The 24,089-nt window shown below is 33.1% G+C and overlaps 1 protein-coding gene across 1 annotated transcript in view; it reads right to left on the reverse strand.

The window, feature by feature from the left end:
• Positions 1 to 23,311: 23,311 nt before the first annotated feature.
• Positions 23,312 to 24,089, reverse strand: part of LOC126889905 (larval cuticle protein A2B-like) — a 33,877-nt gene continuing 33,099 nt past the window's right edge. The window contains exon 3 of the mRNA XM_050658621.1: positions 23,312 to 23,667. Within this exon, the coding sequence (XP_050514578.1) occupies positions 23,362 to 23,667 (306 nt within the window). The 3' untranslated portion in view covers positions 23,312 to 23,361. The remainder of the gene's footprint in view (positions 23,668 to 24,089) is intronic.

Consider the following 24,089-nt stretch of genomic DNA (forward strand, 5'->3'; position numbering starts at 1 on the left):
TTATTTTATTGTTCTTGGAATTTCTTTTTATATCTTTCCTTTTTTATTTATAACTTTTCATATTTTCGTTTACCATCCTTCTTCTCGTTTTTCATTTTCCTCTCTTGTTTTCATTCTCATTTTTACTATATGATGGTCACTGCCAATTTCTGAGCCTCTTTTCACTTTCGTGTCTTGTACTCTTTTCCATTTGTTGCTGCTTACCAAAAAGTCATCTAAGAATGGTTTTTCGTTTCTGCTATCTTGTACTCTCATCGTGTATTTGTGTACTTCTTTATGTTTAAATTTTGTATTTATTATAACAAGTTTGTTCTCCATACCTATTTTTATTATTCTTTCACCATTTCGGTTTAGTAAGTATTCCCTCCCCCTTTTCTCCCATGCACTTTAATATTCTGCTGTTGTTATTTCCGACTCTACCGTTTACATCTCCTATTACAATTACATTTTCCAACCCATTATCAATTTGTATTTGGAGTTCCTCGAAAAATTTGTCTTTCTCTTCCTCTTTTTCTCTTCATTTACTCCGTAGGCTGTTATTATTGTCTTTATTTCGTCGTCCATCAGTTTCATTTTCACCAATAAAATTTTTTGGTTAACATATCTCTTCTCTGTAACATGTTGTAGTCTTTTCGGTGTAATTATTAACCCGATTCCTTCTTTTGCTCTCTTATTTATATCAGTTACTAACAAAAGTAACCAATATTCTTTGCGTATTTTGTTAAGATATTTTTCTATCGTCCTAATATTTCTATTTTCGTCTTATCAATTCTTCTACCAGTTCTGCCCCTTTTCCATTGATTCTTCTCACGTTTCATATTCCCATTTTTATCTCTCCTTTTAACTGCAATCTATTTTTTATCTTCTTCTTATTTACATCCTTTTTTACCTTTTCGGCATCTTTTTCCCTATCACTATTCCTATTCATTGCCTTGGTCGTCACTGTTGTGGGTCCGGTTTCATTGTTTTCTATTACTGTTTTGTAGTCCTTTCCCCGATATTTCTGTAAGTTTGTATAATTTTCTCCTTATTATGGTCGCCTTTCTACTCCTTCTCATTAATCTCCAGTTTCATATACCTATAACTTCGTCGTGTTACCATTGTCTTTTTCTAATTTCGCCATTTTCCTAATCTTTGCTTATATTTCCCTTTCATTTCTTGTTAAATCTGATTCTAGATATACCATTTGTCCCTGTATATTTTTCAGTTTTCTTTTATTTTTTGCTACACTTAGCTTATTTGTTACTTCCATTTCTGCTACATAAATCTGGTCTCCGATCTTTACCGTTCCTCTCAGTTTGACCTGTAATTTCAGATGTCTTCCTGTGAAATGTTCTACTGGCTCCTTTACCGGTTTGGCGTCATAAGGATCCAGTGAAAGGCCTTTCAATACTATATTACTTCTCCCGATTAATTATTTTATACTGTTTGTCCTTTGTCTAGTGTATGTTATTTGCATAGATTTTAAGTAAAGTTCTAAGACATTCCGGAATTTGCTGGATATATTCCTTTTTTGACGAATGCCCATGAAGATACTCTGAGAGCAAAAGTACTTGAGCAAGATTTAATAAAGAACTGCTCGATATCTGTATTTTATTTTTAAAATTTACATACCCGAGCATTCAACCGTATCGTATTATTCTTCTTCATTGTGCAAGGGAAAAAAAGAAATTAATTTTTTGTTCTTTCGTTATTTAATATAATGGTAGTGTTCCTGCACCAAGGCCATAATTGTCTAGGCCTTTTATGTAAATAAAAAAATAATTTTTAATAATTTGGTATCTAGTGTACTGTTTTATTTTTATGGTTTATAATTATTTAGATTTACATATAATAATTAAATTATACCCACCAATCAATATTCATATGATTCATCAAAACTTCATCTTTATTAAAAAGAACAATGCAACTCAGTATGTCGAGTATATCATTTCATCTGCATTTACGCAATCCATCATCATTATTGCCAACAATTATACGCTTCACAGAACATACTTCCTTTATTTGAATATTGACCTTAAAATACCACGATAATTGAATAATTAATAATCATACAGACAAGTCACACTTCGATATTTTAGAAAAGTTTTATTATGTTGTCTTCAGAGGGTAGTAACTAAGAAAAGATTATCTTTTTATGAATTAGACTATGTTTTCTGTTCTGCTGCTGCATTTCTCCTTTTCGTATGCTTTCTACTATGGATCTCTTTTGAAAAATGTTGTAAGGTGTTATTATGTTGAACACTGCCTGGGGTAATTGCGGAGTGGATTGAGTCTCTGCGGTTGCCAAAGCCCATCCCAAGACTGGATACCGGAGTGCTGAAAGAGAATCAAATAGACGTATATGCGCTAAAGGAAATAAAAGAGAAAGGAAAAAACAATCAAAATGATCCACAAGAAAGAATTTCCTGTAGCTGGCTGTATACCATTAATTACAAGTAAATTGAGTGAAAAATTCGTCTCGGTAAAACATAGGTATTATCATAATATATAGGTATTATCATAATATATTAATTTAAAAAGCCCCTAAAAGGGCTACAAATCTAAAAACAAAACGTTTTCGCTCTGTAACAAAAGCATCATCAGTGTTACTTAAAATAAGTATAACCGTATTAATTAAGACAAAAAATTTTTAAAGTTAAAATGATGACCAAGGTAGAGACAAAGTTTGGTTATACTTACAAGAACATGCTAAACCACCCAAAAATACTAAGGTTAAAACCTTTTAAAAATAGACTAAATGTCTTATAAAAGTAAAACATTAAAAATATTCTCATATTTGTCTCATAAATATTCTGCTTTTAGGAGTTTCATCCATAGACTACATACACTACCTCTATCTACAGCTGAATTTAACAAGGAACTTAATATAATCAAACAAATAGCAGTCAACAATGATTACAACCCTAATATAATCGACAAGCTCATCCGGAAAAGAGAATCCAATCGTCTTCAGCAACTAGCTTACAATTCAAACCCAGTCATCACACCAATCTATAGGTCCCTACCTTTTCATAATACTGTCATATCTGAGAAGATCAAACACATTCTCTGTTCTTCGGACAATGTCCACATATCATTTAAAGTCAATAACACTCTCAACAAAACATTATCTAACACTAAAGATCCAATCAACTTTATGAATCGTAGTGGTGTTTACAGATTATCTTGTTCCGATTGTGATGCCTCTTATGTAGGAAGAACCTATAGATCACTGTCTACTAGAGCAGCAGAGCACACTAAACGTGACAATACATCAGCTTTCTCTCACCATCTCAAAGTCAACAAACACCACCTTAACATCCCAGATGGTGTGACTTTGATTCATAACATCCAAGATAAGAATACCCTTCGTTTAGACCTATATGAGGATTTAGAGATTGTCAGGGACGCAAGGACAAGTCCAAACTGTGTTAACCGTCAACTTTATCTTAACCGTGATCTCACCCTCATTCATAGACAATTATTTCCATAATTCTATATTTTTATTCACCTTCACATTGGCCTTCTTTCCTATACATACCACGACAAACCCAAAATAAACAAAAAACCCAAACATTATACCTAATCAAATATTCTTTTAGTACTTCCAGTTTCTTTCACTCTGTGCTCCTGTCAAGACTCTATCTCTTCCATCTCATTCTTTAATTATTTTCACTTAACAAAATCATTTTCTCATTATATCAAAATCACACCATGGAACCCTTGATCTTTTCGGATATGACATTCTAATATAGACAATAACCAAAAATTTTGTTGAATTTCCAACATTTTAATTGATTCACTCTATTTTTCATTTAGATTAAAATTAAAAAATAAATCTCAGCTATCAACATTTAATAAATTTACTTAATATCAACTTTGGTCAATACAATATTCAATCTAGAATTTCAATAGTTTAATATGTGACATATTCTTTTTACATTTAGAGCTTACAATCAAAATTAATTTTCTTCTTTGATCAAAACATGTACATTTCTTTCAGCGCAGTTTTCCTAATTTAATATCAGTCTTTATCCATTTAACAATTCACACAATTTAATTTCAAAACAGTAATTATATTTCATTTATTTGTCCACTGAACATAGGCAACTTACCTTATCACCTTTTTTAATAATTTTTCTAAATTTAGATTTTCAATAGTTCTATATGGGACAAACTTTTTACATTCAGTCATAACAAAATATTTTTAGAGAAGATTTCTTGATTAAGATATGTACATACATTTTTTCAATTCCACTTCCCTGTTTTAATATCATTTCCTTTAATACCTACATTACAGATCTATAGATTGGTATTTTCTCATTATATTCGTTGGTTCCCTGAAACATATGCAACCGACCATTCCCTATTGGCATTTCTTCCAATTCTACAGCTGCTATTCTATTAAAATATCATATTTTGATAAAAAAAATTTTTAAAAATTTTCTATATAATTTTCAATAATATTCATTCATTATAACTTTGCTCAAATTAATATAATTATTATCAGTCCTATACAGTAGACAAACAGTCTATGACGTCACAGCATATGAGTAGAATTTTGCTTTTGTTTACGGTGCACTAATGAATATATCATTATAGCTTATTAACCTTTATTTACAATTTAGAATTCATATCAAACAAATTTAATAGTTGCATATTCACAATTGAATAATTAAGTTAAATATTAATGCACATTGTCAAAAATTTTTCGGTTGACATTTGAGAAATCCACCTATCTTCTTTGACATCTTGTCATGAATTTTCAGGCACCAATCTGTCTAATCAGTTGGTTGTTAACCTCTCACCTGATCACAACCTTGTGCTAATTCCGAGCAAGGATGACATACATCCACATGTGATACATTTTTAATCTTAAGACATCGACTTATTGTCGATTACTATACAGCTCATAATGTAGCAATAATGTTATTTTGAGGTTTTACACCTATTCAAGTGGCTAGTTTCAATTACTTGTACACTGGACGTAAGTAACCACATTTTCTTTTTTAACTGTCAAAATTTCACCCTTTTGCATTTCAATCTAAGTGGTTCACTTATTTCCAGGTTTACACTGAGGATGGTCAGTTTGACCGAAAACGTTTTGTACAACCACTCCCTTGTGGATGAATTTTAAAAAATTTTTAATAAATTTATAATATACCTATATACAACAGAAGTGTTTACTTCATTCTACGTTGTCTTATAAAAGTATATACATAATTAAATCCAATGGATGGATATAATTTCTGTCGATATGGACTTAGGGCAACATATGACTCCCACACGTGGTACGTGGGTTGCTAGGTAATAATTAATTAGGTCATTACGTTGAAAGAGGTGAAAGACAACTAATAGGCGAGAGTTTGAAAGCAAATCTTTCTGATGTCAGAACAACAACTGTCAATGAAACTTAAAGTTTTCTGAAATGTTGGTTACGCTAGCCACTAAATTTTAAAGTTGTTTATGGTACAAGCAAAAATAACAGCAAACATCAGTGTGTTGGGATTATAAGAATACAAAAAGTTAGTCAGAATAAATGATCCAAGATGTAAAATAAGTGAATTTGAAAATCTACAATTATCAATAAGGTGTACATGAATTGATAAAGTATAGATAGTCAAACCAAAACTCAAAATTCGGTCACGAAACAACATCATCAGGGAACAATGTGGCGTGCAAGATGTAGTCAGATGGGGCAGGCAAAGACGAAGGTAATGGTTCAGTCATGTAAAAACAATGAAGGAAAAAGAAGGAAAAATCTAGAAGGAAAAACAGCAGGCAAGCGTCCACCGGGGAGACCACGAAAAAGATGGAGAGATAGCTGGCAGTCTACCTCTCAAGAAATACTTCAACATCGGAATTAACAGATCGACAGATCTACAACAAGTAAAAGAAGAAGAAGAAGAACACTAAAAATAAACTGAATTAAATTATAACACTAGCACAAGAACAATGAGGATTTTGGTCGAGAAGATCATGCACCGACACTATTTCATAATGGTAGGGGAGCCCAACCGGGGATTTTTGCAGTTACTCGAGCGCGTCAGATTATCATATGGGCAGAAACCTGGTACACTGCAGATGTACCTCTACCATATATTGGCTCTTAACACAGGGAAGTTTGTTAAGGGGGTCCCGAAAAAAAAATCTATCTTTAAAAATACTCGAAATTGTCAGTTTAAGGTAAGTAAGGTAAGTAGTACATGCAAAACAGTGTATATTTAAAAAATCTGACGATTTGAGCGGGGCGTAAGGAAATGGGTGAGTCAAAAAGTTTCACAAAAAAAGCGAATATTTCGCGAAATGAACGTCAGATCAAAAAACTAAAAAATACGTCTTCAATATTTTTCAATATTCTATCGAGTGGTACTAAAGTAACCCACCACGGAGAGGGGTGGGGGTTAATTTAAAATTTTTAAATACAAACCCCGCGATATTTCGCCAAATGAACATAAGTTCATTTTCAATTACACTTTCAAAATGTTTTTGAAAAATCTATCGAATGGTACCAAACACGACCCCCCACGGAGGTGGGGTGAGGGGTTACTTTAAAATCTTAAATGAGACCTCCAAATTTTTATTGCAGATTTGGATTCTTTACGTAAAATTATGCAACTTTTATTCGAGACATTTTTTCTAATTATGGATAGATGGCGCTATAATCGGAAAAAACCATTGTTGGAAATGGAAAATTATATTTAAAAACGGAAAGTCCCCACTCAACTGGAAAATTTTACTAATTTTTTTTTTTATTTTAGGACCCAATAATCACAACCCAATAGGTCTCCATAACGCTCGAGTGACTGCAAATTTAGCATACTTTGCTCCCCTACTATAATGAGATAACTACAAGAGAAATAGTTTGAATACAACAAACCATCTGATTCAATAAAATTGTGTTTTGACTAGGCAAGTTTTGGGGTAGTTCTGATTTCTTTCATTATAAATGGATTTTGGGCTGCTGAATCCGAATATGAGGTTTGCGGACAAAATTTCTTGCCGAAACATTGAAAAAATCGCGAAAAAAGCGAAAAATTTCTGCTTTTTTCTGCTTTTTAGCTCAAATCTCGAAAACTATTTAACTTTTGGTAAGTGGTTTGTTAACAGAAATTAAAGTTCTTAAAATTATCTACAAATATCACTATTTACTTTTTTTTCAGACGAACCGTTCGGTCTTAAGTACAAGTTGAAAATTGCCAATTTTTAACGGTCTCGGCAAAAATAACTTTTTACATTGCCAAACTTTATTTTTTATTAGAATGCTGTCATTTGATAAATGTCTCCTAGTGTTCTGTACAAATAAAAATGTTAGTTCATAGAGGTATGGTATGTCTCTTGTGACAGCTTCCATGAGTCCATTCCGTCCTAAGAGGCCGGGAATGTCTCTGCTTTTCCCTTAGAGCCACAGAAAATCAGGCACAGATGGATTCACAGTTTCAGTTGGTGTGAACATTTCCTTCGGATCTGTTATCTTGATTTCTGATAAACCCTGAGGTTTTGTCCTTTTAAAATGAATTAGTTGAACGGCTCCCTGACTTCCATAAACCTCAGGCGCGGGTTTCTATTTTATCCGAGGAATGGATTGCTTAGGAGCTACTGCATGTTTTGGTGCAATACAAGAAATGCCACATATGACGTGAAAAGTGTGGCATTCGTCGATTTTATGTGCGAACAGCTTCTGTATAGGATGAACAAAACCCCAAAGAGGAAACTACATCAACTTATTTTCTTGAGCCGTACTTTTTGTATTTTTGTAGAGAAAACGGCCAACCCTGCAAGGAATGGTGAGACCAACTATCTGGGCTTTACTGCCGCTACAAGACTTTGAGCAAGGGCGTTGCTTATCTGGAAGTATCAGCAATCGCAGACGATCCGCAAAAATTGACCAGCCGTGCTTTACACAACAGGTGTACGAAAACGCTGATTTTAACCCTTTCTATGCCAGGGCTTAATTTGCATGTTGGTCCCTCAGTCCCAAAGATTTTTTCATGCTTAGAATCCCATTGCCTTATATATACGTCGCATATAAATAAACAAATAAATGACCAAAACATGTTTTTAATGAATTTTTTTAACCAACTTAAACGTTTTCTTTTCAGAAGTACTCATCAGAAAGCAAAACCAACTTTAAAAAATATAACTAACTTAAAAAAAAATAATGTAATGAAAATTAACATTAAAAGTTTTCTTTTGTGTGGTACTCCTCAAAACATGACACTACGCAAAGGCCGACTCCGCATCTTGCACATGCTATGTATCTCGATTCGCTTCTTTGTTTTTCTGGTCTTTTCTGTAGCTACCTTCCTTCACCCTCTAGCAGCTACCTATAAGCGTTGCCACCAGTGCTACAATATAGCATATATATCTAAAATATGTGAACAAATATATACGGCAATAGGTCCGCATGACCTGTCTTAGGCGCCAACATTTTGAGGCTTTGGGAACAATAATCTAACATTTTCGGACATATTTCTACGGCATTGGGACACCAATGAGTCTAAAATTTTATAAGCAACGCATTTTTCGGCTTTGGTAAACATGCAATAGCTCCTAACCAATCCATTCCTCGGCTAAAAACTAAACCCGCACCTGAGGTAATACATTTTGAAAGGACAAAACCTCAAGGTTTATCAAAAATCAAGATCCGAAAGGAATGTTCACACCAACTGAAACTGTGACTCCATCTGTGCCTGATCTTCTGTGGCTCTAAGGGAAAAGCAGAAATATTCTCGGTATTTTAGGATGGAATGGATTCATGGAATCTGTGAGAAGAGACATACCATATTCATATTATGAACTAACATTTATTATTTGTACAGAAAACTAGGAGAAATGTATCAAATGAGAGCATACTAATAAAAACTAAAGTTTTGGAATGTAAAAAGTGGGTTTTGCCGAGACCGTTAAAAATTGGCAATTTTCAACTTGTACTTTAGACCGAAGGGTTCGTCTGAAGAAAAAAGTAAATAGTTATATTTGTAGATAATTTTAAGTACATTCATTTCTGTTAACAGACCATTTACTAAAAGTTAATAGTTTTCGAGATTTGAGCAAAAAAGCGGAAAAAAGCTGAAATTTTTTTATTTTCTTGCGATTTTTTCAATGTTCCGGCAATAAATTTTGTCCGAAAACCTCATATCGCACCTTGAAAACCATAGGGCAGTAACTGCAAAAATCATAATATTGAGTTATGAGCATTTTAAGTTTTTGTAAAGTTAATTTTATTTACTGTAATTCCAAAAATTAAGCTGCAAACCTGGTATTTGGCACAATTGTCTTTAATTTTACATATTTTTATATGAATTAAAAAGTACATAAAATTTCCCCCAGGAAATAGGTATTTTATCACATACGGCCATATGGTTTTAAAAAATATATCAATTTTCGTACATGATACAGTAAAAATTCATATAAAATAACAGTTTTTTTTATTGATTGTACTTATTTATTACAAATTTTTAGTATTAACACTTAATCAAAGTCTTGCATATTATAATCTGTCGCTTATATAATGTCTGTCGGTTATAATTCGCTTTTCTTTTGGGATAAACCCATCTGCAGTACGACGTTGTATATCAATTTGTTATAGTCTTGTCGCTTATTTCCAGTGTTGCAATCAAATCTCTATGCAGCACTCTATGTTTTGTTGCATTCAATGGATGTTTCCTTAGTAGATCTTGCTTTCATTTTACGAGCGTGGGTCACATTTTGCACATATTGCCATATAGATCTGGGGTTTTGTTCCAATTTTAGAACCGTAGAGCATCAACTACTGCAGATAATGCCTGATGGTATAAAAAGAAGTATCGATTTTTGGCAAAAGCCATAGAGATGTATCTTTCTGGTGCCGAACTTAAAATTTTTTGCAGACGCTGCTATATAGCATTAAAAAATAGATTTTTTTTTCTATTAGACTGCATTCAAAGGTAATTTCATGAAAAAATTGCAGATATTGCCATATGGTTTTCAAGGTGCGATATTCGGATTCAGCAGCCCAAAATCCATATATAATGGAAGAGATCAGAACTACCCAAAACTTTCCCACTAGGGAGCTCGTAGAGTACAAATTGACTGACTGAATCATAGAGCCAAATCAAATAACGATATCTATTTATTGTACGCAGAAGAGATACTTCTAGGAATAATCAAACGATCTAAAATATCTACCCAGACAACACAATAAAAGTAAAAGTAGAAGAAGAACTAACTGACCCAATTGAAGCTGGCAATGGAATATTACAGGGGGATTCCCGGAGGCGAATTTACAAAACCTATACCATTTCAGTCATAGCAGCGACTGAATTCGAATAGGGTTTGCATGCAGAATATTAGTTACATATCCTATACTGTTTCAGTCATGCAAGTAAAACTAATCAAATATTTACTTAGTGCATTTATTGTTATATCATAAAATTTAGATATGTTTTGAAAATTAAAATTAATAATATATATTTCGATAATATTAAAAATTAAAAACAAACGAGTAATTACTAATGTACGAATATATGTATACAGTATGTCCCTGTAAGTTGGAACCATATGGAAAACAGGTCGATTTTTATTTTTAAATTATAATTTTTTTGGCATATATTTCATAGGTACTAGTGACGTCGTCCATCTGAGCGTGATAACGTAATCGATGATTTTTTTTAATAGGAATATGGGTCGTGTGGCACCTCATTTGAAAGGGTGTTTAATTCTCTATTCAGTAATATAAACACAAATATCATTATTTATACAGGGTGGCCAAAAAAACAATTTTTGAATTATATTGATTGACGAAAAAAGAAGAATGTATGCAATTTACTTCAATCAAAATACTTTCTATCGCTGTCAGAAAATAGAAAAAACTGTTTATTTGGCAAATAAACATTGGTTTTTTGCTTAAATTAAATGTTCAAACTGCCAAGAGTTACGTGGGAGGCTGTTTGTGATTTAATTTAAGCAAGGCGGAATGTTTATTTGTGAAATAAACATTTTTTTCTCTATTTATTGATAGCAGTAAAATGTATTTTGAGTTAAATAAATTACATACATTCTTCTTTTTTGCGTCAATTAATTTAATTAAAAAATATTTTCTTGGTCACCTTATATTGGTATACATAATGATATTATTGTTTATATTACTGAACAGAGAATTGAACACACTTTCAAATTAGTTGCCACACGATCCCTATTCCCATTTAACAAAATCATCTATTACGTTATCACGCTTAGATGAATGACGTCACTAGTATGAGATATATGCCAAAAAATTGTAATTTAAAAATAAAATCGACCTGTTTCGGGATTTTTTCCCAAGTCGTCCATTTTAGATAAAATGAATTTATTCCATAACTTAGCCCCTCTCTGTATAAAAATACTTTACTCTTGACAGAAATTCATATTTTTTGACATCTCTCATATACTATTAATAAAACTTAATATCAGATGATTGCATCTTCGGTTTTAGACCATGCAGAACTTTTTATGAAGAATATCTTTTTTGCGTAAAATCGTTAATAAAAATTTTTTCCATATGGTTCCAACTTACAGGGACATAATGTATATATTCATACATTAGTAATTATTCATTTGTTTTTAATTTTTAATATTATCCAAATATATACTATTCATTTTAATTTTCAAATCATATCTAAATTTTATGATAAATAAATCCACTTAGTAAATATTTGATTAGTTTTACGTACATGACTGATAGTCCTGTCGCCAGGGGGGGTACAACGGCCTCCTTTATTCAGATGGACTTACCAAAGTTTTTTTATGTATTTTGACCCGTAAAACACGAATTTTTTGGGTAACAGTTGATCCGGATGTCGATAAGTTTGTTATAAACAAAGAACTTGAGGAATTACATAACAGCGATTTCTCGCAAAACAAAACATTTTTTCCTATTTTTTGGGTCATTCTAAGCCAAAAATGTTTCTAGAAGTTTTTTTGTAGGATTCATAGTTTTCGAGATAACCGCTGTTAAAATTTCAAAAAATCGAAAAATTGCAATTTTTGAACCCGAATAACTTTTGATTTAAATATAAAATAGCAATTCTGCTTACCGTATTTGAAAGTTCAAGTTAAATTATACCGGTTTTGATTATTTTCATTGCTAAAAATTTATTTTTTTATTGTCAAACAAATATATAAACACATAGTGTTTCCCGTACCTAATACATGCGTTTTAATACATCCTACGTAGATATTGCCTCGCTTGCACTAGTACCTACTCTACCTACTTGTTCGATTTTAAATGAGAAATCATTGAAAATATCACTCACGCACTAGGTGTTTATTACTGTTTATAGCTTTGTTTAAGAATAAAAAAATTAATTTTTAGCAATGCAGATAATCAAAACCGATAGAATTTGACTTGAACTTTCAAATGCTATAAGCAGAATTGCTATTTTATTTTTTAATCAAAAGTTATTCTGGTTCAAAAATTGCAATTTTTCGATTTTTTGGAAGTTCAACCGCGCTTATCTCGAAAACTATGCATCCTACGAAAAAACTTGCCAGAACATTTTTTGCTTAGAATGACCCAAAAAATACAAAAAAATATTTTGTTTTGCGAGAAATCGCTGTTATGTAATTCCTCAAGTTCTTTGTCTATAACAATCTTATCGACATCCGGATCAACTGTTACCCAAAAAATTCGTATTCTACGGGTAAAAATACATGAAAAAAACTTGGGTAAGTCCATCTGAATTAAGGAGGCCGTTGTACCCCCCCTGGCGACAGGACTATGAAACAGTATAGATATTTGCTCAATAATAATCAAAAATTTCGTTTGCAAATCCTACACCACTACAGTTAATTTCTAGACCGAAATAGTATAGGATATGTAACTAATATTCTGCATACAAACCCTATTCGAATTCAGTCGCTGCCATGACTGAAATGGTATAGGATATGTAACTAATATTCTGCATAAAAACCCTATTCGAATTCAGTCGCTGGCATGACTGAAATGGTATAGGTTTTGTAAATTCGCTTCCCGGAGCCTTCTATTGTTTAAACTGATCATGAATAAAAGAATAAAAAATAACAAAAGCAGATACCAAACTCAAAATGAAAATGATTTACAACGTATGCTACACGAACTTAATCTAACCGCCAAAAAATTTAAATGTTAATTTTCCGAAAAAAAGACAAAATGCATGGTTATAACAGCAAATCTACTGATATGAAAATTGGAGCGCTGGGTCAGATAACAGACAAGTAATGGAGTTTAAATATCTAGGCATCAAGTTATCTAGCTAGAGAAGTGGAAGATAAAGTAGGATAAAGCAAACAGATCCGCAGGATACTTGAATGAAAGAATAGGAAGGAATAAAAACATTAGGAAATAAATGAAAGGCAGAATTTATAAAACAGTCATCACATCAATAACGACATACGCGACCGAAACACGACCGAACACAGAGAGAACAAAAAGGATACTAGAAACAGCATGGAAGAAAATCCTTAGAAAAATCAATATGTAGTAATCTACTATAAGACAGAGCTAGAAATGCAGATATACGACGGAGGTGCAAGGTGGACAACATTAGTAACTGGGTAAAAAAGAATTACGATACTTCAAAGATTTTTCAACCAAATCTATAAAACAGGAAAATTCCCTGTCCAATGGTTTGTATCTACCTTTATCCCTTTGCCAAAAAAGAACAACGCAACAAAGTGTCACGACCACCGACGGATAAGTCTGATAAACCATTCTTAAAAATATTCCTCAAAAGTTCTTCATTACAGAATCTTCACAAAATTCGATAAGGTTATTGGTTGCTCACAATTTGGATTTCAAAAAGGTCTGGGTACCAGGGAGGCACTAGTTGCAACCCAATTGCTAGCTCAGAACTGCTACGATCAAAGGAAAGACGTAATGATGTGCTCTATAGATTATGAAAAAGCCTTCGATCGAGTACAACATCATAAACTCGTACATATACTAAAACAACCCGACATAGATCCAAAAGATATTCGCTGCATAGAAGCTCTTTACTGGAATCAAACAGCTGTCAAGATAGATAATGAAACAGAGTTAACTCAAAAAATGCTCAGAGGTGTAAGACAGAGATGCATTCTTTCCCCACTACTGCTCAATCTATATTCAGAAAGTATCTTCCAGGAAGCTCTTGAGGAATGCGAAAGCGGCGCCAAAGTAAATGGTACCTGGGTCAATAATATACGATATGCGGATGATTCGGTTTTAATAACAGACAATATAGAAGACCTCCAAAACCTTCTGAATAAAATTGGAAAACATAGCGAGAACATGGGATTTAGCATCAACATAAAAAAGACGAAGTTCCCTATAACCAGCAGTCAAATATGTCAACATCAAAATGCAAAACCAAGATGTAGAGCAATTAAGAAAATTTAATTACCTGGGAACCTGGCTATGTAAGGACTGGATGTCGAATATGGAAATTAAATGTCGGATAGAAAGGGCCAGAAGCGCATTCATGAAATTTAGAAACGTCTTTACGAACTTTGACCTGAACCTAAAACTAAGATTCACGAAATGCTATATATGGTCCGTGCTTCTATATGGCATGGAAGGATGGACTTTAAAAATAAGCACAATGAATAAGCTAGAGGCATTTGAGATGTGGATTTATCGACGAATCCTTAAAGTTCCCTGGACCGCACGAATAACAAATTAAGGAATCCTGAGAAGAATTGGTACAGAACGACAACTGCTATGCACAATTAAAAGAGAAAAACGGCATACCTTGGGCACCTAATTAGAAACGAAATATACCAGTTTCTGCAAACCTTAATTGAAGGAAAGATCGAAAGAAGAAGCTAAGTGGGCAGGAAGAAAATGTCATGGCTTCGTAATGTCAAACAATGGACAGGACTAAGAAACATAGGGGACTTAATACTGTTATATTTCTATTTGATATGAAAATTAAATTTTGATAATTATAAACAAAATTCAATTTAATATAAAATATTTTCAATTTTCTCAACCACGGGCATATAAATTTAAAACAACCTGTATACAACAAATTGTTATATGTAATTTTAAGAAGTGATTAGAATAAGCGTACGAAACTCGGAACAATGTGCTTAGATAAACAAAGTGAATGACGCGTACCATTATCGTTCTTCTCGGAAGGTCGATCATTAGCCTATGCTAAATAAAACTCAGTGAAATAGATGATAGTTCATTATCGTTTTTCGCGGAAGGTTTCGATCATTAGCCTATGCTAAATAAGACTCATTTGAAAGAGAGAATAGGTCATTAAAATTTGTAAATAGTTAGAAAGTATTTTAGAATGGGAATTAAATATTTTCTTTTGAAATCCATTAAGCATATTTAGAAAGATTAAAAATTGGTTTTGAGGAATATTACGAATGAGAGTTGGTGGTGGAAGATTGATTTGTGAATCTGGAAGGGATATTTAGAAAGTAGGGGAATGGATGACAAAGTGAGGGCAGAATGTTTTGAGCTGTCGAGAAGTGAAGTCGAGTAGTAGACGGTAGTGTTCGAGGAGTGAGAAAGCCGGTGTAGTTCCGTGAGTGTGGAGTATCTATCGTGGAACGAGAAGTAGGCCAGGTCGAGAGTAAAAGAACCTCCTTGAGCCCAGAGTGTCCCGGTAGCTGATAGCAGTTTCGAAAAAGGTAGAACACAGCATCACGACAAAAGCAGGAACGAGAGCTATTCGAGCTAGTTTTTCAAAGGAGAACATCACTGGAAGCCAGGACGAGGTTTGATCGCAGCCAAGGATAGCAGGAAAGGGTCTTGTGTGAGGACATTTTCAGTTCACCAGGAAAAGGTCAGTCTCATTTGTTTGGACATGAATGTATGGGTTTTCGTATTAAATTCCACATAAAAATTTGAATAACATAATCAATAATATCAGAAAAGCTTCATCAAACTTAAATAGAGTTGTTCCTAATAACTCCTAATAGTTAAATGTTAATAAAAACTTTCAATTGAAAACCAAAAGGAAATAAGATTCCCATTTGTAAATGTTATGTTTAAGAATAATAAGAAATAGCAAATATTAAGCATTGATTGCCTTTTAAATAAAATAAAAAATATTTTGATTATAATTGTAACCCATATGTGTATTTTTTTTACTCTTTTCTTTTCTATCCCGATTAGGAACCATTAAGAAATATTTAGAAGCCACGGAAGTAAGTAATTAATTTATAATTCGCCCTGAGATTGAAAACATATTGATATGTGATCTGGTTAATTAATTAGATTAGTATTAATACATTGATTAAATTAAGTAACATATAAGAATATTATCTCATATCAATAATCAAGATCACATCAATACATACTGCAAGGGATAGAGAAAAATGGTCAAACTTTATCGCGAATATCCATTAGTGGATTGCATAAGAAGAAGAAGAAGAAGAAGAAGAAGAAGAAGAAGAAGCAGAATCGTAGACTTGAATGGCCACATAGGCCTAATGAGAGCAAATAGAGTAGTAAAGATGGAGAGAGACGGGTTCCCAATAGGAAGGCGATCAGTGTGAAGACCGCGAAAACGATGGAACGTCAATTTACCGGAGGCACATTGAAAAACTGATCAAGTCATGTCTTCACAAAAAAGATTTTACGTTTTTTCACGGATTAACAAAAAACAAATTTTTTTTCTACTAAACCAGTGGGCCAATAGTGTAACTATTATGTCATTGTAAAGTTTAATGAACAACTTTAAGGCCGTACGAAGTTTACCAGATCCATTAGTTTAAAATTAAAGACTGTCGATGATATCATTGAAGTAATGAAAATCGATATCATGTTTTTTTTGAAAAATGCAAAAAGCTAGAATTAGAAATTGAGCTGTTTCAGGTTTTCTGAAAATCTCTTGTTTAATTACTAAATTAATAAAAGTAATAGCTAAACAATCATCGCAATAATAATGTCATAAGTGTAACAAAGTGGCGTAAGGGACATTGAAAATTTAATTTACTTAAGGTTGAAGGTAACTGACATAATTCTCACAGTAACAAGGTGTAAGAACACCAAAGAAATGATTGCTTCATTTCGTCCGTTGTGACCCAATTATACATTTAAATGTCTGCACTATTGCATAGTCGACTTGCTTTGTTTATTTGTTTTTAAAATGAACTGTTTTGTTTACACAAAAAACAAAAACACATTAATAAAATATCTTGAGAAATATGTACCTATGTTGACTATTATAATGCATTGCATTGTTTCTGAATTTTTTTGTTGATCATTATAAAAGAATTTCATGCAATTTAATTATTGAATCACAGTTTTTGTTTCGCTTCTGTGTAATCTCATTTTTTGAACTATTTGTTAGATACTATAGGGTGAGTATATTATGAGGAATAACAACTGACCGTGAAAACGTGTTTGCTTCCCTTATTTAATAGTATACAGGGCGAGTTGTGAATTTTGACTGATATTTCGACTCGCCATAACCTTTGAACTGTTAGATAGATGTGTCTTATAATTTGGTTAAACGTTTTGATAGTACCACCTAATCACATGATTGTCGTTGAAGCTTATTCAACTCCTCTATGGTGGTCTTTGGTTGGCGTTTAGACTACCATACTGGTGCTCCATACGTAATCATAGGTTCACTATCTTCTTCTTGATGGACCATGTCCTTTCAGAAAGTTGGTTACCATCATAGCTATCTTAATTTTATTCACTGCCACCCTAAATACCATGCTTGTATCAACACCATACCAATCTCGCAAGTTCTTCAACCATGAGATTCTTCTTCGTCCTGGACTGCATTTGTCTGCTATTTTTCCTGCATAATATTTTGCAGTAACCTATATTTGGGACCTCTCATTACATGTCCGAAATACTCCAGCTTTCTCTGCTTGATGCTTTTGAAAGTGCATTTATGAAAATTCTTTCGGAGTAAACGTTGAAAAGCAGGGGTGACAAGAGGCATCCCTGCCGTACTCCTCTTTTAATATTAAGAGCGTTTTATTCCACACCATCTACTAAAACTGAGGGTGTTTGATTCCAATTTTTGCAATTATTCGGACATCTCTGCCATCCAAGCCAATGTCTTTTATTAGAAATTCGATCAATGTAGAGTGCTTAATATGATCAAATGCCTTTTGGAAGTCAATAAAACAACGGTATATGTCTACAGATATATCTCGACATATTTGAGCAAGTACGTTCATCCCAAACAATGCCTCTCTGGTTCCAAACCCGTTACGGAAACCAAACTGTGTCACTTAGGTATTCCTCGCATTTATTGTAAATATGACCATGTATTACCTTCAGAAAAATTTTCAATAAATGTTTTAACAAACTGATGGTCCTATAATCAGCACAGGTTTTTGCTGTTGTCTTCTTAGGTAGAGCTATGAACAATGAATTGGACCAACCATTAGGTAATTGTCCGCTGGTATATAAGCTTGTACATTTCAGTTATAATTTCATCAGGATCTGTCGCTCTGCCATATATTGATGATTGTATGGCTTTTATTATCTCAGATCGTGTTATTAGGGGTCCGTCGCTGTTAGTATTATCCGGAGGTGAACTACTCCTATGGAACAGGTTCGTAACGTAATTTTCCCATTCTTTAAGTTTGTCCTCTACTTCAAATTATACTTTGCCATGTTCATCATGTAGCAATGCAGTTTATTTCTTATTGAAGATACCAGCCGCTTCTTTCACATTTTATACATGTTAAACGTGTCGTATCTATTTTCAAGTTCTTCAATGTCATGACACTGTTTAGCTAGATGTTGACTCTTTGCTTCCCGTATTTTACGTCAAGTTTCCTTTTGTATGCTGTTATAAAGTGTTTCGTTGTTTTTCGCTAGTCGCCGTTGTTCCATCAAATCCAATATATTTATGTTCAGTCGTCCAAGCCTGCTTTTTAGCTTTGAGATGCCTTGTAGGTTCCTCACACAGATTTATTTTACTGTCGTTACGATTTTATTTAAGCCCTCATCGACATTCTCACCGATATTTTCCCAAATTAAATTTTCCGTTCAGTTTTGTTTGAACTGTTTCCTCAACTTTCTCGTCTTGCGAGACTTATTTTTGATCTATTTATTAAGCGCAAGAGGCCTTTTAGGCCTAAGTCTAAAATGTTTACATTGCTTATTACATTAATAATAAATAACTTTATATAACTTACATAACTTATAAATTTTATTTAATTACACTTCAGCCTATTTATAGAATCCTTCACCACCTCCCTCCATCTCCTTCTGTCCAATGCTAGTTCTTTCCATCTCTCATTGTTACTTTTCTTCAAGTTTTCATACACACTGTCCTTCCATCTTTTCCTTGGTCTGTCTTTCCTTTTTTTATTGGTCTCCGTGAGAGTACCATTTTGGGCATTCGTTTACTTCCCATTCTCTCGATGTGTCCCAAATACCGTATTCCCTGTGCTTTGATCGTCTTCGTGATCGTTGGATCTTGATATAATTCTTCCAATTCTTTATTGGTTATTCTTCTCCACTGACCTTCTATTTCTATATATTGCTCTTTGCATTTTTCTCTCCCATCTTTCTAAAAGGTCTGTGTCTGACTTTTTGAGCACCAATGTTTCGCATGCGTATGTTACTGTAGGTCTGATAACAGTCTTATACATTTTTATTTTTTTTTCTTGATACGTATTTGGTTTTCAATAATGTGCGTAATGCTCCATATTTTTATTACCTTTAGGTATTCTTGCCTTTATATCCCCTTCTTCACAACCATTTTCATCTATTTTGGCTCCCAGATAGATAATTTCTTTGGCTCTTTCGAACGAGTATGTTTTTTCTCCATCTATTTGCACTATGATGTTATTTTCTTTTTCTTTTTGGATCTCTCCCATTATCATATATTTTGTCTTTTCTTCATTTATTTTAAGTCCGAATTTTTTGGCTTCTGTTATTATGTTTTTCATTAACTTTTGTAGTTCTTTTTTGCTTGTTGCTATTAAGGTCAGATCATTTCCAAATGCTATGCATTTGTGGTCGTTTTTAAATATCCTTTCTTGCATGTTTATTCTGCTTTTCCTGATTATTCCTTTCAATGTTAGATTGAATGCAGTTGTTGATAGTGGATCTCCTTGTCATAATCCTTCCTTGGTTTCAAACTTTTTGGATGTATACCCTTTCCATGCTATTTCGTCTGTTGTGTTTTCCATCTTCATCTTTACCATCCTGACAATTTTACTTGGTATCCCCAATTATTTCATCAGTTCGTACATCTGCTGTCTGTTTACTGTATCGTAGGTCTGCTTAAAATCGAGGAACAAAGCGTATAGTACTGTCGTACTGTTTTATGTTCGTAACAGGTATTCTGTGTTTCTTTTAAGGCCAATATTTGGTCCGTCGTTGATCTGTTGTTTCTGAGACCTGCCTGGTATTATTATTCTCCCAATATTTTTTTCGAATATTGATTTAGTCTTTTTCTTATACTTTGTGACAAGATTTTGTAAACTATTTCTAGTAGTGCGATGCCTCTGTAGTTTTTGTATAGCATTATATAACCTTTTTTATGTATAGGGCATATCCTTGCTATGGTTTACTCTTCTAACATTTTTTCTACTTCCCATATTCTTTTTATCAAGTCATATATCTCTTTTTGTAGTCTTTCTTCTCCTGACTTTATCATTTCGGCCGGTATTTCTATTATTTCTGGGCTTTTGTTATTTTTCAGGCTCTTTATTTCGTTCTCTATTTCTTGTTCTGTGGGTATTTCTATTGCTATCTGATCATCTTCAATTTTATGGTTTGTTTCCTTTTGTGCTTCGCTCGTATTTAGCAGTTATGTGAAATAGTTTTGCCAGTTTCCCATTATTTTTTCCGGCTCATTTAGCAGCATCCCTTTATCATCTCCTAGGTGTGGGTTGTTTTTCTGATATCCCCTTTCCATTTTTTTGCTTCCTGGTAGAATTATTTTATTTCTTTTTTTTTATTTTTTCTTCTATTTCTTTCAGTTTGTTCTCGTTGTATTTTCTCTTTTTGCTTCTACATTTTCTTTTTATGATTTTTCTCAATTCTCTTTATTCTTCTCTATTGTTATCTTCATTACATATTTGTGAGATTTTTGATTCTTATCTTTGTGATTGCTTCTGCTACTTCTTGACATTCTTCATCATACAAATCTTTTGTTTTGTGTGTTCTCTTGGTTTTCGCTAGGATTACTTGACTTGTATTCAAGATTGCTTCTTTTATGTTTTCCCGTTGTTTGTCTGGGTTTCCCGTTTCTTGTTCCCTGATTAGTCTGTTAATTTTTTGATCACATTTTTTAATTTCAATTGGGTTAAAATCGGGATAGGTTCACTATAGTCATATAATATATGCCAGTATTTTCTCCATCTATTTGCACTATGATGTTATTTTCTTTATCTTTTTGGATCTCTCCCATTATCATATATTTTGTCTTTTCTTCATTTATTTTAAGTCCGAATTTTTTGGCTTCTGTTATTATGTTTTTCATTAACTTTTGTAGTTCTTTTTTGCTTGTTGCTATTAAGGTCAGATCATTTCCAAATGCTATGCATTTGTGGTCGTTTTTAAATATCCTTTCTTGCATGTTTATTCTGCTTTTCCTGATTATTCCTTTCAATGTTAGATTGAATGCAGTTGTTGATAGTGGATCTCCTTGTCATAATCCTTCCTTGGTTTCAAACTTTTTGGATGTATACCCTTTCCATGCTATTTCGTCTGTTGTGTTTTCCATCTTCATCTTTACCATCCTGACAATTTTACTTGGTATCCCCAATTATTTCATCAGTTCGTACATCTGCTGTCTGTTTACTGTATCGTAGGTCTGCTTAAAATCGAGGAACAAAGCGTATAGTACTGTCGTACTGTTTTATGTTCGTAACAGGTATTCTGTGTTTCTTTTAAGGCCAATATTTGGTCCGTCGTTGATCTGTTGTTTCTGAGACCTGCCTGGTATTATTATTCTCCCAATATTTTTTTCGAATATTGATTTAGTCTTTTTCTTATACTTTGTGACAAGATTTTGTAAACTATTTCTAGTAGTGCGATGCCTCTGTAGTTTTTGTATAGCATTATATAACCTTTTTTATGTATAGGGCATATCCTTGCTATGGTTTACTCTTCTAACATTTTTTCTACTTCCCATATTCTTTTTATCAAGTCATATATCTCTTTTTGTAGTCTTTCTTCTCCTGACTTTATCATTTCGGCCGGTATTTCTATTATTTCTGGGCTTTTGTTATTTTTCAGGCTCTTTACTTCGTTCTCTATTTCTTGTTCTGTGGGTATTTCTATTGCTATCTGATCATCTTCAATTTTATGGTTTGTTTCCTTTTGTGCTTCGCTCGTATTTAGCAGTTATGTGAAATAGTTTTGCCAGTTTCCCATTATTTTTTCCGGCTCATTTAGCAGCATCCCTTTATCATCTCCTAGGTGTGGGTTGTTTTTCTGATATCCCCTTTCCATTTTTTTGCTTCCTGGTAGAATTATCTTATTTCTTTTTTTTTATTTTTTCTTCTATTTCTTTCAGTTTGTTCTCGTTGTATTTTCTCTTTTTGCTTCTACATTTTCTTTTTATGATTTTTCTCAATTCTCTTTATTCTTCTCTATTGTTATCTTCATTACATATTTGTGAGATTTTTGATTCTTATCTTTGTGATTGCTTCTGCTACTTCTTGACATTCTTCATCATACAAATCTTTTGTTTTGTGTGTTCTCTTGGTTTTCGCTAGGATTACTTGACTTGTATTCAAGATTGCTTCTTTTATGTTTTCCCGTTGTTTGTCTGGGTTTCCCGTTTCTTGTTCCCTGATTAGTCTGTTAATTTTTTGATCACATTTTTTAATTTCAATTGGGTTAAAATCGGGATAGGTTCACTATAGTCATATAATATATGCCAGTATAACCAGTATATCTGTAAAGCCAGTATATCTGTTTAGGTTTCACACCAAATGATTTTCCACATATCTTTCGATATGTGCTAAGAAAATAATTTGCTTTGTTAGATATTCTTTTCAGATGGATATTTCCTGTAAGCCGCTTATCTAGTATTACACCTAGATATTTAACCTAATTTTCATTTTTGACAGTTTTTCCATACAGAACAAACATCTTGATGTCTACGTTTAGTCTTCTTGTGAAACTGAGTACTACTGTTTTGCTGGAATTGACAGTTTTTTCCTGTTAAAAAAGATAATTAAAGCGTATTGCAGAGTGCTAGATAGAACATGAAGCGTAGATAAAACATAGAAGTAATTATGGTAAGAGTAGCTCTAACCAGAATTACTAGATAATCCACGTAGACCGGCACTTCTAGCCCTGTGTGTTAAGAAGCGAGATCAGATTATCCAACAGGAGTGCCGTAGGAGGGGATAAAGTAGTGCCTATTAGAAAATGTGACAAACTTTTCAGAACTATTTATACAAACGTTTATTTCTAAAACTAACAAAACAAAATATATATATTTAATAGTGACCATGAGGATAGGCACCTCCATGACCCGCATATCCATAATCGTACGATACAGGAGTATGAGGAACTGGAGCCACTGGAGCGGGTGCTGCATGAAGCGAGGGACCTATCTTCTTCACAACCGCATTAAATCCATTGACATCGTCGGCTGAGTAGTCAACTACACGAACAGAACCATCCGGTTCTACAACAGAGTAGGAACCCTTGACGACACCTCCATCTCTAATCTCAGATTGGGATTTTTGATCACCAGTTAGGCCGTCTGCTACACCATAGTTGTAAGAATACTGTGGATGGGCCTTAAAAAAGCAAAAAAAAATAAAGTTTAAAGGATACCAGTTTTTTCTGTTTGCGTTTTTTTATTATTTTTAGTAAACTCTTTTAGTAAACCAAACCATTTAGGAAAACTGTCCAGTGACAATTTCCAGTTTATTTATCTAAGGTTGGATTTGGGAAACCTAAGTACCTACTGCACAACACTACCCTAACGAATAGTACGATACTATAGAAATATTCGAAAATCTGACTAGCAGATTACATGGAAGATGCCTTCTTTATCTTCGCGGGGCGGGATGTCTCAGGAGTTGAGCCAATGCGTGAGGGTAATTTCTATTCGTTCTTTGGCTGATTTCATTTTAAGATCATAAGCAATAGCATTATTAGTTACGTACCGTGGAACATTTACGATAATCCTGAGTACTTTGTACTGGAATCTATGTTG

Source organism: Diabrotica virgifera, chromosome 8 (assembly GCF_917563875.1).
Source record: "Diabrotica virgifera virgifera chromosome 8, PGI_DIABVI_V3a".
NCBI lineage: Eukaryota > Metazoa > Arthropoda > Insecta > Coleoptera > Chrysomelidae > Diabrotica > Diabrotica virgifera.